The sequence below is a fragment of the Rutilus rutilus genome (genome assembly GCF_951802725.1).
Source record: "Rutilus rutilus genome assembly, chromosome: 22".
Lineage (NCBI taxonomy): Eukaryota > Metazoa > Chordata > Actinopteri > Cypriniformes > Leuciscidae > Rutilus > Rutilus rutilus.
In genome coordinates, this window is record NC_140227.1 from 23364604 (window position 1) to 23380566 (window position 15963).

At 36.4% G+C, this 15963-nt stretch overlaps 2 protein-coding genes across 2 annotated transcripts; one reads left to right on the plus strand and one right to left on the minus strand.

The window, feature by feature from the left end:
• Nucleotides 1-2312: 2312 nt before the first annotated feature.
• gucy1b2 (guanylate cyclase 1, soluble, beta 2) lies at nucleotides 2313-10349 on the plus strand (the record flags this gene model as incomplete). The annotated part of the gene is given in 13 exon segments (XM_084396184.1): nucleotides 2313-2403; nucleotides 2956-3116; nucleotides 3497-3596; nucleotides 4068-4255; nucleotides 4603-4714; nucleotides 5751-5854; nucleotides 6189-6405; nucleotides 6593-6913; nucleotides 7009-7160; nucleotides 7733-7873; nucleotides 7964-8118; nucleotides 8887-9077; nucleotides 9634-10349. Coding segments are annotated over 13 exon segments (2151 nt in total). The 3' UTR covers nucleotides 9852-10349.
• plekha3 (pleckstrin homology domain containing, family A (phosphoinositide binding specific) member 3) lies at nucleotides 10347-15749 on the minus strand. Its single transcript, XM_084396191.1, has 8 exons — nucleotides 15374-15749; nucleotides 14883-14999; nucleotides 14621-14776; nucleotides 13861-13997; nucleotides 13568-13738; nucleotides 11894-11937; nucleotides 11680-11789; nucleotides 10347-11516 (listed from the first exon to the last, which is right to left on the minus strand). Exons 1-8 carry the CDS (start codon nucleotides 15411-15413, stop codon nucleotides 11395-11397), a joined length of 897 nt encoding a protein of 298 aa, XP_084252317.1. The 5' UTR covers nucleotides 15414-15749; the 3' UTR covers nucleotides 10347-11394.
• Nucleotides 15750-15963: the final 214 nt, after the last annotated feature.

Here is a 15963-nt window from a genome sequence, read left to right on the forward strand (position 1 = left end):
CTTAGGCCTACATAAAAAGTATAATGCATTTTTTGTTCATATTGTATTGCAAAACTCTTTTTCTGCTACTGAGATGGGATACGGGTATATAAGGTACAAGTTTGGTAAGGTTTAGGGTTGGTTAATCTTAAGTATTCTATTTCACTCTTGATTATAAGATTGGTTATGCACTGTACTTTCCATCTAAAACAAAGTTTTCAATTGGTGGAGATTAAAGTGAAAGAGAAAGCATTTCTAAGCTTGTGCAACAACACCTATGACTAGGGTTAAGACAGTTCATGATTTCCTGCAAAAAAAAGAAGAAAGAAAGAAGAGAGAATCAAGCATCAATGATCTACTGAAACACTCAAAATGCCACTATTATGCTATTTTAAAGGTTGCTAATTTTGTTTTGGATGTCTCCCACAGCAGATAACCTATACATGCATCAAGGTAAAAAAAAAAAAACACTTTAATTTTCACATAATATACATTGCACATCACCAGATTTTTCAATGATTCTCAAACGACTTGTCCGAAGATTCAGTCTCTATTAATCCCTCCTTTCCGCGAGCCTGCTCTGCTCTGATTGGTAAGATGGCCTAGTGACTCTATTGTGATTTGTCTGCCAGTGTGTGTCTAAATGCATATCACCATAACTGAACTTCAGCTCCGGATGCTTCCTAAAGCTCAGAGATTGTACACACTGTAAAGACAGTAACGATGGCGTCGATTTTACCACATCAAGCCGAGGGTGAGTCCGATGATGAAACATTGGAAGAACTAGTTATTCAACCCGAACCTCCATCGCAAGGACGACTTAAGCAGGATGTTTCTAAGCGATACGATTTTGAGGTACAATATGAAACGTTGCAACTGTAATTCCTCACCATCAGCATAACTTTATTATTAACTGTATCAATAACAGCTCATACGTTATGCACTAACGTGAATGACTGATGTAACATTAAAGTTTGTAAAAACAAATCTTGCTCCATCCTTTATCATTATTCAAATGAGTAAGAACAACAGACAATCTGCATTGATGGACACCATTTTTTGTCATATTGGGCCCACACACAGCATAACTATTTCAGTAAGACAGTAATAACACGAATTAGCCAGTTAGACCTACACAATATAAAACACAAAACTATGAATTTTGAACACCTGGTAGAAAATATATAGATCAATAATTAATCATACTTACAGGTTGTGATTCTGGGAAACAAGTTGGTCCAAATAAAGTCCTATCTTTAATGGATAAGCATTTTGTAAATCCCACTTAGACCTCATGGAGATTTGAGAAGCAATCATCAAAAGGCTATTGTATCGCTGTGGTAATTTTAACCACTGACTCTTCACATCCTCATCCTTTGGAAGTTGGAATTTGCTGAAAACTGTGTCTTCTCAACATGAACAAAACACCAACCAGCTACAGTGACGTCAAAGTAGACGTTGTTCGCGGGCAGCGCAATGAAGACCATAGGTGGGCATTATGCAAATGCATTCCCACTTTACGTATGAAGGACACGGAAGTGAGACTGAAATTCCAGACTACTCATTTAGGTGGTTCGGTTAGTTGATTCTTTCATTTGGGAGACAATAACTTTTTTATTGGGCACTTTCAACTTTACAACTTTGCAGACCGTTTACATTCACAGACAGCTATATTACACACTGCATGAAAGGGAATATACGAAAAAGCATAATATGGGCACTTGAATTTATGGTATAGGCCTAGGCCTGTCTACAAATGTAACAGGTTAGAGTTTCCAATATGAGAATATTGTATTAATTGCAAAGTGAAACATTCTCTTTAAAATGCATCCCTGTTCCCCTAGTTGAGTGAGCAGTGATTTCCTTATCATCAGATGTGTGTATGTGGGCATGCTTTAATCTATGTAAGAGTATGGTAGAGTATGGTAGAGTGGGAGTGTCTGTGTATCTGCATGAGTCTGCATAATCTACACACCATAATTTAAAGAGCATCTCCTTCTGCTCAGTGTGGAGAGAGTATAGAGTCTGCAAGTTTGGGATTGCAACAGTTTGTGGTTTGGAGAAATGGTAAGTAAAAAACGTTTCAACATTTTTTTTTGTATAGCTTTCGTTAATATACCACATGATGTACAGTATTCCAGCAGCTTTCAATTAACAGTGTGTTTGTCTCACAGTACGGCTTTATCAATACTTGTCTGAAGTCACTGGTCATTGAAAGGTTTGGAGAAGAAACATGGGAGAAACTGAGGTCTGTATACAACACATGTAACGTGGAAAGAAATCACGGAAAGGTTTGTAGTTTGCTTCAACTAAATAAAATCTTTCCTAGATTAATGGCCGGGGTCCAGGAGACGTTTATGACCTATGAAATCTACGACGATCTCATCACTCTTCGTTTAGTGGAAGAGGCTTGTAAAATGCTGGGTGAGCATCATTTTGTATTAAGAACCTTAGTATGATATTGTTGTAACTGCAAGCTAGTTTCAGATCGATATGTATTTGTGTTTATTTGCATTTATGTTTGTCTATATATGTCAGCTAAGGAACCTTCTTTCAACAGTTGGTTAGGGACTTTGTCTGACTCACCAGAATGTTTCACTTCTTTAAAATGCCAGTTTTTGTTTGGATCCACTTTTAAATGTCTGTCTGTGTACATTTTTTGAGAAAAGAATATAGAAAGAAAGAGCGAGTAGACCGTGAAAAGCCTCACAATTGCTTTGTCACAATGTCCTTGGGGACTTGCAGACATAGTGTCTGGGAGAGTGCTAACTATGTCCCTACTGAGGGAATAGTCCACTGGGCATCATGATGGTTGATGTCCTAACCTGTCCTCCAATATGTCCCTGAGAGTAAGTGGACAAGGACAGGTGTGAATCTGATCTCCTGGTCTCACTGGTCTCACAATGACCCAGACGCAATTGAAAAGCAAAATGAACTGCTGGCCTGAATGTAAGTTCTGTTTCATTCTTCTTCTAGATGTCTCCTCCGAGGTGGTTTTGAAGCTGTTTGGAGAATACTTTTTCAGCTTTTGTAAGATGTCTGGATATGACACTATGCTGCGAACTCTCGGTGGAAACCTGGTGGAATTCATTGAAAATCTTGATGCTCTACACAGTTATTTGGCATTATCTTATGAGGTCAGAATACTCAATGCTTCTCAAAACTCAAAACTTTTAAAAGCAAAAACATGAGATGCTGGTCAGTGTACAGAAAAAGAGTTCTAGAGACACATTTAAAAAAAAGTTGAACTTTGTTTTTAGAATGCCGTGTCATGTGCGAGACAAAAGACATGCGCCGTGGAACTCAAAGACACGTTATATGTGAATCATACAGTGTTTAATTAAAAATGAATCTCAGTCCAAATGTAATCTCAGTCCACTTATTATAGGCCTACTTCCTTTGCAAATGTTTTTACAATGACATTTGATGTTGGCTCAGTGTTTTGTTTGTACAAATGTTTGAGTAGGCTACATATGAAATAAAAACTATGAACTTATTATAACTTGGCACACCTTAGGCCATGAATGCTCCGTCCTTTCGCGTGGAGCGGATGGATGATGGCCGAATTCTTCTTCACTATTACTCAGACAGGAAAGGACTTTATCATATTGTGCCAGGTGAGAGTTTTAACATGAAAGGCATAAAGCTATCAGCAACCCCATACAGCAAAATATATTTTTTTAGATAGCCTACATAAAATTGCCAAAATATTTTGTTAAATTAGATGTGAAAATATGCATACATATATTTCAATACAATTTAGTTACTTATGTTTCTTCTTTTTTTTTTTTTTGAAAGAATCATATTCATTAAAATCTAAATATATTTAAATAGTCTTTGAATTTAGTTTAAAAAAAAAAAGCCTCCTGAGGCAAAATTTGGTGTACATTTTGTAACATATTTTGGCATTTATAGGTTGTACACTAAACAGCTATATTTTCAATGTGAAAATATGTTTCTTTAATCTGCTCTGCATATATTCAAAAATATATATATTTTTTTATATGCGACTATACATTAAAGAATTTTCTTTGGATCATAAGCATTTTCTTTCTTTTTTTCATGTTGTATTTATAATTGTTGGCCAGGTATTATTGAGGCTGTGGCGAAGGATTTCTTTGACAGTGAGGTAACTATGACCATTCTGAACCAGTCAGAAGAAGAAGAGCGCACTGGAAAGAAGGAACATGTGGTTTTCCACATGGTACAGAAGGAAAAGGTGGCCAAAAGAAAGCCCCAGAAAGGCAGTGAAGAGGAAATACAAGCAGAGAAAGAGGTGTGTAAGTCCAGGAAGACATTGCAGAAAATGTGGAACTGTTGTGTGTTTCTCTTGCAAATTATATTTGAACATCTCTCTATGATGTTGAATGTTTTTTTTTTAAAAGGTGTTCTTTTTCAAAGTGCATATCAGTTGCTTTGGCATTATCATGTATAACACAATAAAGGAGTGTTAACATTTCAAGTAGTCTTACCTGGTCAAAGATCAGACACTTAAATCAGTTTCAGAATCATCATGAATGTTTAAGTAGGTCTAGACTCTCAACTGTCTGCTGTCTTTGTCATTTTGAAATCATAAGTAGCATGTTTGAAAGTATGTAACCATGACAACTGCTATATCAACAGGACAAGGAGGAGACAATGAAAAGGATGACGGCCAGGTATGCCAACCTGCAGCTGTGTCCAAGGAAACGATCTCCATGGGAGATTGTGAGGAGCATTGTCATGTTGGGCCAAGGTTTGACAGATATTCAGTCACGCTAACTACTGTTTTTGCTTTGGGCACTACACAGCACATTTGAATTAATTACAAGAAAACTGTTCAAAATAACTAGTTTAATTTGTATGTGTTTTAATGAACGTTTTAAAGGTTTTAGGGGGGAAATCAAAGGTTCGTACGGTGATGAAAACCCTGGAAAACTCATGGAATTTTAAAATAGCAATTTCCAGGCCTGGAAAAGTTTTGGAAAAATAAATAAACCCAGAATGTTTTGGGAAAGTCATGGAAATTTGTTTGAAAATATTTATATAATAGAATATATATTTAAGTCATAATACTGGTTAAACAAACTCACTGTAAAAAGTGAACAGTTGGATCAACTTAAAAAAATTACTTCAATTGGTAACACCTAAAGAAATTAAGTTTTCTCAACTTAAATTATCACGTTTTATCGTGAAAAACGTGATAATTTAAAGGTATAGCGGAGGATCTTTCCGAATTTTAGATAAGACCCGCCCTCTCCACTTTTTGAATAAGTTTGATTGATTCACCAGAATGATTGACAATTAGGAGGACCAATAGTATAGGTGATCCACCCGGAAGTAAAAAATCCTCCGCTATACCTTTAAGTTGAGAAAACTTAATTTCTTTAGGTGTTACCAATTGAAGTAATTTTTTTAAGTTGATCCAACTGTTCACTTTTTACAGAGTTCATTCGATCTATCCGACTGCGGCATTCTGTCAGATTTTGTTTTGTAGCATTGAGCATTATAACCAATCACACACGTTTCTGTTTAAAACAAATAAAACAAAAACCAAAATATAAATAAATTAAACCTACATAGCAATATTTAAAATAAAATGTCAGGCACATAATGACATGACTAAAAATTTAACTAAAATAAAAGCTAGCCTATATTAAATATTAATAAAACTATTTTTAAAAAAATTACATTTTGTTGGACCCCACTATAACAAATAATTTCTTTCCTGATTTGGCATGTTTTTCAAGTATTACGTGAATTAATGGTTTTACATTTGTATCGCTCTTAAGGCAATCTGCGGCAATCATTCACACCCAGCTACCCAAAAAGACTGTGGATTGACGAACAAGCCTTCTGTAATGCTTTTCCCTTTCACATCGTTTTTGATCAAAACGTAAGGAAGTATAAGGGCCAGTTCACACAGAATGCATTTTTTCCAGTCCACTGCAATACTTTTCCATTGTTTTTCCAAGTAAACACGTGCTAGATGGACGTCTTAAAGCGTTGCACTTTATCCGTTGCATCTCGTGCATGACGTGCAAACACGCAACTCTCAAGTTAAAATAAGTTCACATTTTAACACTCGTTCCACTGACCTGAATCTCGCGTTTTTAACAGCAAAAACACGTTCTGTGTGAACCGGCCCTAACTCTGCATTTATTTTTATTAACAGTTCAAATGTTAAACACATTGAGTCATTTTGAAACGTTTTAACCTTCTCTTTTTAGCTGGTGGTGAAGCACACAGGTGTCAACATTCAGAAGTTTGTTCCCGGACTGCAGACCTCAGGTATCCGTCTGGATGAATACTTCACCATTGTTCACCCAGAGGTCACCTGCAACATCCAGAGCATCAAAAAGTTCATCAACAGCCAGTTTGTGCTGAAGACCAGGAGAGAAATGTTACCAGAGATCCAGCAAAACCAGGCCACGCTCAAACTGCGAGGTATTTAATCCACAGAGATTTATTGCACTTGATAGTTGTGCTATTATGTGCGTAGACCGATTCTGATTAAGAAAAGCGGTTTAGTCAAGTGGCAACTTCCGAAATTAGTGTAAAATTATCTTTGTGTAAAACTTTTTTGCATATATCCTATTGGTTTATGATTAATTTGCATGCGTGTGTTTTTTAGGACAGATGATGTGGATGGAGTCACTGAACTGCATGATCTATCTATGCTCTCCTAAGCTACGAAGCCTCCAAGAACTGGAGGAAAGGGGTCTTCACCTGGCAGACATCGCCCAGCACGACACCACGCGAGATCTGATCCTGCTCAACCAGCAGAGGCTGGCGGAGATCGAGCTCTCCAATCAGCTAGAGAGGAAGAAGGAGGAGTTAAGAATCCTCTCGCGCAACTTAGAGATCGAAAAGCAAAAATCAGAAAAGCTCCTTTATGCCATGTTGCCGACACACGTTGCCAACCAGCTTAAAGAGGGCAAAAGAGTAGAGGCAGGTAAAGAAACCAGAGGAACACCCTATGAACAACACTCTTATACTTGTCATTTTCCATTCTTTACATGGATCAGACTCTTTCTGTTAATCTTTCAGGTGAATTCAAAGTGTGCACCATCCTTTTCAGTGATGTGGTCACCTTCACTAACATCTGCGCAGCCTGCGAACCCATTCAGATAGTCAACATGCTCAACGCAATGTATTCCAGATTTGATCGTCTTACAAACATTCATACTGTCTATAAGGTTTGTGTGGGATTGGTTGTTCCAATTGTTTACTATATCTATCCATCTATCCACACAGAAACACACACACACACACATAATTTTATTTGATTATATATTAAATTTATATGTTGTTATATATTTTTGTAATATTTAGTATAATTTAATAATATTACTATATTTTATATTTTATATAATATATTTTTTATTTATATAAAGTCACTATATATATATAGTGATTTGCTTTATATAAATAAAAAATCTATAAAAAATGTAAAAAAAAAAAAAAATATATATATATATATAAAATATAATCATATATATATATATATATATACACACTGTATATATATATTATATATATATTTATTAAATTCTATATTATTTTATTATAATAATTAGTATATTTTATTATGATATTACTTTATTTTGTAATTTAATATATTTAATATATATTTTATTTATAAAAATCATGTTATTATTTATACATAAATTATAAGGAAAACCTTCAGAATGTATTGGATAATTCACTTACAATTAATCAAAGAGAAATAAAAAAATGTAACAAAATGATACTGTCTCACAAACAGGTAGAGACGATAGGTGATGCTTACATGGTGGTTGGCGGTGTGCCCATTCCTACAGAAACACATGCGGAGCGGGTGGCAAACTTTGCCCTCGGTATGAGAATTGCTGCAAGGGAGGTGACTAGCCCTGTCACAGGACAGCCCATTCAGGTATGTGTGTTTAAACAGTCGGCTCTATGTAAACAGAAGCTCAGTATGCTCTTGTAATTTGTTTAATTTATTGATTTATTGTCAATCTAGATCCGAGTTGGCCTGCACACCGGTCCAGTTTTGGCTGGTGTTGTAGGTGATAAGATGCCACGGTACTGCTTGTTTGGAGACACTGTCAATACAGCCTCGCGAATGGAGAGCCACGGAGTCCCTGATCACATACACGTGAGCCCCTTCACATACAGGTGAATGCTAGTTTTTGAATGGGTTTAGATTCCTATTGTCACACGGCCTAAATGCAGAGGTGGACTGTAATAAAGTGCATTTACTTGAGTACTGTACTTGAGTTCTTTTCGAGTATCTGTACCTTACTTGAGTATTATTTTTTTTCTGGAAACTTTTTACTTTAACTTCACTATACATTTGAAAGACAAATATCAGACTTTGTACTCCACTACATTTCTGTCAAGGACCTTGAGGAGAAAGTAGTAACGTCAGTCAGGGGATGATTTTAGATGCAGGGTTGCATTTTGGTTGGAAATAAAAGTCAGATTGACATCAGAACCCGACGTCGGACTGACGTCAGAACAGTCATTTTTGACGTCGTCATCCAACAAACGTTGGATTTTGGTTGGAATTGAAAATCGAGTTGACGTCAGAACCCGACTGATGTTGGTTTCTGACGTCAACCCGTTTTTAATTTTCAAACAAAATACAACGTCTGTCCAATGTTGGAGATTAACGTCAATCTGATGTTATGTTCTGACATCAACCTGATTTTCATTTTTAACGTTGGGTTTGGTCTTCTAAATGCGCATTTTGTCATTGTTTTGGAGCACAAAACTCAATTTCACAATATTACTGTTTTTACTGTATTTTTTAATCAAATAAATGCAGCCTTGGTGAGGACAAGAGACAAGCGAGGTCACAACGGCACTGAGGCCTTCTGTGTGTAGCCACTGAAATCCAGATCTAAGAATAGCACTAAACAGAACATCACTTCTTGTCCACAGTGTGTTAAAGGACAAAGGAATCTTTGAGATCGCTGAGAGGGGTGAGATCGAGGTGAAAGGCAAAGGGCTGATGAGAACATACTTCCTGCTGAAGAACCTCCAAAAGAGCGATGAACAGATCATGGGTTTGGTGGACGGAGAGACGTGCGTGTACCAGGAAGACACAGAGGTCGTGACAGATGACTCGAAGGGTGAGGAAACTCTTTTGACCCATTGGCCTTCCATTCACTAAAGTAGGACATGTTGTTCATTTCGACACGTTCTTAATATCCTGCCAGATTTTAGGGTTAGGGTTAGTCTAAGACCTGGGTTTTTTTTTTAGATATTTGTAATATTATACAGTATATAAACCCATCACAGGAGTCTTTTAAGGCCTTTTGGTGGAGAGACCCAGTTACATATTGCAAAATATTGTTCAAAGACTTTAATGCTCACCAAGGCTGCATTGATTTAATTAAAGATATAGTAAAAACAGTAATATTGTGAAATATTATTACAATTTCAAATAACTGTTTTCGATTTGAATATATTTTAAAATGCAATTTATTCCTGTGATGGCAAAGCTGATTTTTCAGCATCATTACTGTGACATCAGTGTCACATGATCCTTCAGAAATCATTCTAATATGATGATTTGCTGCCCAAGAAATATTTCTTATTATTATCATTGTTGAAAACAGTTGTGCTGCTTAATTTTTAAGCAGTGTATTTACATGTATGCTTTTGTTCATGTTGTCATTCGCACAGAGGAGAGCCATGAAGATGCAAATTATGTGCAGAAAGAGGACACAAAAATGGAGGAAAAAAATCATGCATCATCATCTCTCCAGTCAGGCAAAATCTCCCCCGATCATTTAATTCAGTTCGATGTCACACCAGCGTACGACAACCCCACCGACTTTAAACATCTACACAATGGTCTGCATTCAGACAGCATTAATACTAAGTTCTGCTCGATACTTTAGTCCCAACATCACCAAGTTTTAAGATTGAATTTCAAGCCTGCCGTTCAGAGGGCCAGTACCACAAATCAACAGCCGTAACCAAAAATAGGCGGTACCACATGCTCTGTGTGGTGTATAATGACTGTTTTTCACAACTCTTCAAGAAACAGCAGGGGATTTCTGCTTTGTTGATACAGATTTATCATTTGGGAAAAGCAAGTCTTCATGCTGATTCCCAGTGCTCATTTGCACCTGCTTGGTTGTCCGCTGGTGATGGCCGGCAGTAGAACCTCCCCGCTGAGAAAGCTAATCTCCCTCTGGAGAAATTAATCACTTATTATAGACTGTTTTCAAGTGGAAATCAGATGGCAAACACAGATGACCAGAGGTAGATAAACATACTGTTGCTGTACAGGGATCTGCCGTCTGTTAGGTAACATGGGAACTAATTATTCAATGTCATTCGACACCATGCGATCTCTCTTCTTCTCTCAAATAAAAACATGACTGCATGAAAATGTTTCTTATGTATTATTAATTCTCTTTGCCTCTGTGTTTGAGGGAAACATGATTACAGATAATATTTTTAAAAAACAACAACTCATACTTATGAAATCCACTTTACAATTAGGTACCATTTGTTAACATTAATCAACTGCATTAATTAACATGAACAGTGAAAAAAGACACATTAATCATAGTTTGTTCATTACATTTACAATGTTAAAATAAAAAAGTTGTATCTGTTAATATTATTCAATGGACCTGAGCTAACATGAACTAACAATGAACAGCTGTATTTTTTATTAACTAACATCAACAAAGAATAATAAATACTGTAACATATATATTGCTCATTGTTAGTTAATGCTTTAACTAACGTTAACTAATGGGACCTTATTGTAAAGTGTAACCAGACACTCTTATATTTTTGGAGATAAAATAATTAATAATCTTGCTAAATCTTTTTAATAGTTTTTACCAAACAGTACAATAATTAATAGATCAAATTCCTCCATGCGAAGAATTAAGGCCAAAAAATGTTTTTTTTGGGGGGGGGGGAGGGGGAGACTCTAGTGACATACAAAAATAAATAAATGTATTCTGCATCATAAACTAATGAACAACACTGCATGCCGAGTGAATAAAAAACCAAATCTTTGAAGTTAATGTCAGCACGTACGCACAACCCCTTGGCACAGTAACAAAAACCTTTTCAGCAAGGTTCCCATTTAACAAAGGCAACTGCACAACACATTAAAAATCCAGTACAAACATCTTCAACTCTTCACTGAAGGGATACAGTAATAATTATGTATCACAAAAAAAGGAAAAACATCTTAGCATCAAGGCAAACGCATTTCTTAAAATACCTGGAAGAGTATAAACATTCAAATCAGACTGTTTTCTTCATCATCTGTTTTTATAAAGTGCCGCCGAATTCTTCATCATCAAGAAATACAACACTAGAAGTCAAATCCATCTATACAATGCTGCAATCTTTGACTGCATAGCAGTACGCGTTTTCCTTTTATTCCCCGTCTCATAATCCGTCTCGCATGGTTCAGAGGGAAAGGTCAGATTCCGGAGTGTCAGTTTCCGACAGGAACTTTGTGCTCGTTCCAACCTCTTCTGGGATACTCGGAGTGGAGTCACCGTTGATGTTGGCTCTGTGAAACATCAAGCCTGTGAAAAACACAAGAGGTGAAGTGATCACTTTTGTTTATGTTACTGCCGAACATTTTTAGGGCCACAACAATACTAATTTATTCAAGCTTCAGTGACTGCTCAAGCCTTGAATCTGATCTGTGTAGGTTCAATGGTGTGTGTGTGTGTGTGTGAGACTCACGCTCCATATCCTCGGCCCCTCTGTCGCCGTGAGCCTCTGTATCGGAGCATGTCCGCGTCCGCCTCTGGGTGGACTTCTGCAATGCCATGCACTCTTTTGGCAAGCTCGACCTTGAAGAAAAACAGCACCTGCATTTATAGCCTCTCAGAAAATAACAGCGTAAGCTGTCTGGACTGAAAACAAGAAGTCTGTATGTTTTGTAAACATTGTGTACCTTTCATAATTGTAGGTGCCGGGATGGCTGATCGACCGCTTCATCTACGCAATAAGAATAAAAAATGTTTGACTTAATTTATGAACAATCACATGCCAGACCAGTGGTGTTATGCTGAACTAAAACTGACTAACCAAAACTATTTCATTAACTGAAATAAAGATCAAATATTACATGAAAAACGAAAACTCGAAACATTATTCTGAAGTACAAAAATGACAAAAATTTTTATAAATTAAAGATTATATTTTAAATTACATTTAAAAATGTAAATATTTTTTTTTATAAATGAAAAATAAAATTATATATATAGGCTATATATATATATTTGAATGCAAACTGAAAATATAACAATAAATGATACATTTAAATGATTGATAAATACTATAATATATAAATAATACTAAAATAGCACTGTCATACATCTTCCCAATAAATGGGTGAGTAAAGAACATGCCCAAGTCATATTTCATCCCAAAATGAAAAATGTAGTCATTTATTTTCCATAAACAAAATGAAGCCTTTTTCAGTTAAGGCATATTTCCTTCCAGTTCTCATTACTGTGATGCAAAAAAAAATTTGATTACATTAATGTTAAAAAAAAAGAAAAAGTTTTTATTAAATAGGCAAAGATTTAATTAAATAAGAAAAATGTGCTTAATTTAAAGGTGCAGTAAGCAATTTAAAAAAATGCTGTGGAAAGTGGATAGGACCGAGCACCACAACAGACTTGCAGCCAATCAGCAGTAGGGGACGTGTCCACTCGTGATGGGGGAGGAGAGAGAGTGAGCAAGAGAGAGATTTGAAGGGACTCAAGGGAGACTGTAGAAGGAGAGATGGCTGAGAGACATTACAAAAGAGAAAAGCTCATAAGAATATCACTGGGAAAAGAAGGATTATGATCAGGCAAGAGTTTTAGGACCTGCGTTAATATTAGAAAAGCTTTCCAGCACTGGAGAGACCTAAGTGGAAAGCGGATGCCGAGGTTGTTATTTCTGCTCCATACGTGAGTAACATTGGTTTTGAGTTTTATGTGCTGCTGTCTTTTTTGTTCGTCATCTTTGCTTTATTTTTCGCAAAGCTTTATTGCGCTTTGCTTCAGCTATGATAAAGAGACATCCACTCCTGCATTGTGTGTTTGTGCATTTTGGGGGTGGAGAAATGAAGGGAGGTGTGTGTTTGTTTAGGTTGATTTCAAATATCAACAGTGTTCAACAATTATTCTCAGAAATCGCTTACTGCACTTTAATTGATAAATTATTTTAATTGTCATGAAAATAATGCAAATGTAAAGTAAAAAAACAAGCTACATATTCTTTATGTTTTTCCTATTTACATACTCTTCATATTTTTTCCCCTATTGATTTTGGGGTCAATTGCTTACTGCACTTTAATTGATAAATTATTTAAATTGTCATGAAAATAATGCAAATGTAAAGTAAAAAAACAAGCTACATATTCTTTATGTTTTTCCTATATACATACTCTTTATATTTTTTCCCCTATTGATTTTGGGGTCAATTATGACCTTGACATTATATTGTAAGATTCAACAAAATAACTTATATCTCAAATAAAATAACCATATTACACACAAATAGCAAAAGGACCTTTATCCAGGTACAAATTAAAAAATGAAGATAAACTGTATGTGATTTGTGCTTGTGTCTTTACCCGAGACATCTGGACGGGAGAGGGGTACACAGGGGACATTATGGAATCAGATGGACTGGATTGCAACATGTCAGTCTGGAACTTGGAACTGGCGATTTTCATACATTCTTCCAGTGTTTTGATGAAGGTTTCACAGGTGGCACTCAGTAATGAGGACGCCTCATTCCTTGTCTGGGAAATATAAGAAAATACAACCATTTGGTTTAAAAGACTAGATTTCTATGATCCACCTATCTGCAATAATTGCTGTGATTACTGTGGTGCGAATGAAAAAACAGCTGAGTTTCTATAACCTCAGTGCTGGCCACAGTAGATTCTCCTTCCTGTTCCACAGACTCCTGAATAGTGTGCACCTGCTGCATTAGTAAGTCACAGTACAGACGCAGCTCCGACATCTTGGTTTTCAGTGATTCTGTGGTTTCTGTTAAATCTGCAAAAACCCATTAGGAGAGGAAATGCAACTGTTAATGGCCCTTCTTATTGCTTTGCAGTCAGGGTTACGAATGTTCAACTAGGAAATATTAATTCAGTATATGAGAGCCTTTTGTCTCTGATCTGAATGTGTGTGTGTGTACTTGTACAACTATCTTTGTGAGGACCAGCTTGAGTTTTAGACCATTGGAGTGAGGACAAAGAGAGTAAAGCGAGGACATTTTGGCCGGTCCTCACTTTCTGAGACCCCTTTAAAGGCCTGTTTGAGGGTCAAGACTTGGTTTTATGGAAAAAGTTATAATTAGGTTAAGGGTAGGTTTAGGGTAAGGGTTCGGATTAGGCACTTAGTTGTGATGGGTAAGCGGCTAGAGATTGCATTGTGTCAATGAATGTCCTTATAAAGATAGATGTACAAGAATGTGTGTGTGTATTAGTGCTGCCAAACATAACAGTATATATATACACACACACACACATACACATATATATACATAAGTTTATTTTAGTTATTAAAAAATGTTATCAATCATTTACTGTGAGTTGAGACTTTTGCTATGAGAAGGCATAAGGGAATGATAAAAGACCAATGATATGAAGAGAAAATTTTCAGAGAAGCCCTACCCCTTTCTTTTTTGGTTCTAGTGTCAATGAGTCCAGCTTTGGAGCTCCCCAGAGCCACCAGCCACTTCTGCCTCTCCGCTGCATTCACAGCCTTCACGTAAAAATGCTGCTCCCCTGGTATGATCAGCTCCAGACGGGTGTTGTCCGTTGGGTGAACTGGAGCAAACATGAGGAAGTAAAAAAATTACATAAAAATAACCCGTTTATTTTCTCGTAAAGAATAGAAGGAAGATTTTGCTGATAAGATACACGACCATCTCACCTTTAATTTCACATACTGACATCTTAATACTGCCTTTGCTGCCTTTACACACGTCATCTTCTGAATCATAGTATGAAATAATGCCATTGTCCAGCACAAACCACCTTGGCTGCCATCCTTTTATAAAACATAATTATTAGGTTAAAAAAACACACATTTAAATCAAACAAAACATGCAATACTTGAGATTTATGACTAGTCTTGTTACTCCATACAATCAGGTAGCATACCATCACATGACAGGAAAGGAAGTTTGACTAATGACATATTTGGTATATTAACATGGAGCTTTGACATTCAAAAACACCTTAAAGACACACAGCGTATAAGAAAAGAAGCAATTTAAAAAAAACACAATATAACAATGTTGCATATATCCGCAGCTCTCTGTCGTATAGAGACATCATAATACAAACTGAGTACATCTTGTGCATACTTGCAGTGTCCTGTCTGACTGCAGCTCAAGTGTCCACAGTGCCATTCACTTTTACCTGTCATATAGTTTGTCCATTTGTAAAGCACTCCTTCCATTATTCTCCAAGCAGAAACCCCGGTGAAAAACACTTTAAAGCAGCTTTAACAGAGCTTGCACCAGGCAGCTGCTTGTTTGCCCCCTTTACAGGATAATTAGCATGCTAGCATGCTCCAGGCTAACTCAATGACCCCCATCTAATCGTCATTATGTCAAAAGAGCGGGCGGATCGTAAGGTAACGAGAACAATATATATTTTTCCACGGTCATTTCTCTGAAGACTGCGCGCCGCACATGCCGTGAGATTCTACTAAAGGCAGACGGAGCAAGATTAGGGATGAGATCACTGTTTACAGGCTGAACCGGAAGAGGCGTTTTACTTAGAGATTCTTCGCTGTGTAGCCACTCCACTGTAAAATGGAAAAGACAGTGAAAGCCACTCGAAAGCATCACAAAGTACATTCTAATTTCACTACAGACAGTGACATTTCCTGCGAATTGTTATTGTTGGATATTTGTGACTTTATTAGACAAAATATACAGATAAAGAAAAACATAGTTGTGCAGATAAATTCTCATTTCCTTTTCCTCACGATTGTCTAATATAAC

Excerpts from the sequence above, each read along its gene's own strand:
- plekha3 (XM_084396191.1), bottom strand. The coding sequence starts at position 15,413 with ATGGAAGGAGTGCTTTACAAATGGACAAACTATATGACAG. Across the intron at positions 11,938-13,567 it reads CTCCCGTCCAGATGTCTCGG|ATGAAGCGGTCGATCAGCCA; the intron begins GTAAAGACACAA and ends CTTATTGCGTAG. Across the intron at positions 11,790-11,893 it reads GGCACCTACAATTATGAAAG|GTCGAGCTTGCCAAAAGAGT; the intron begins GTACACAATGTT and ends TTTTTCTTCAAG.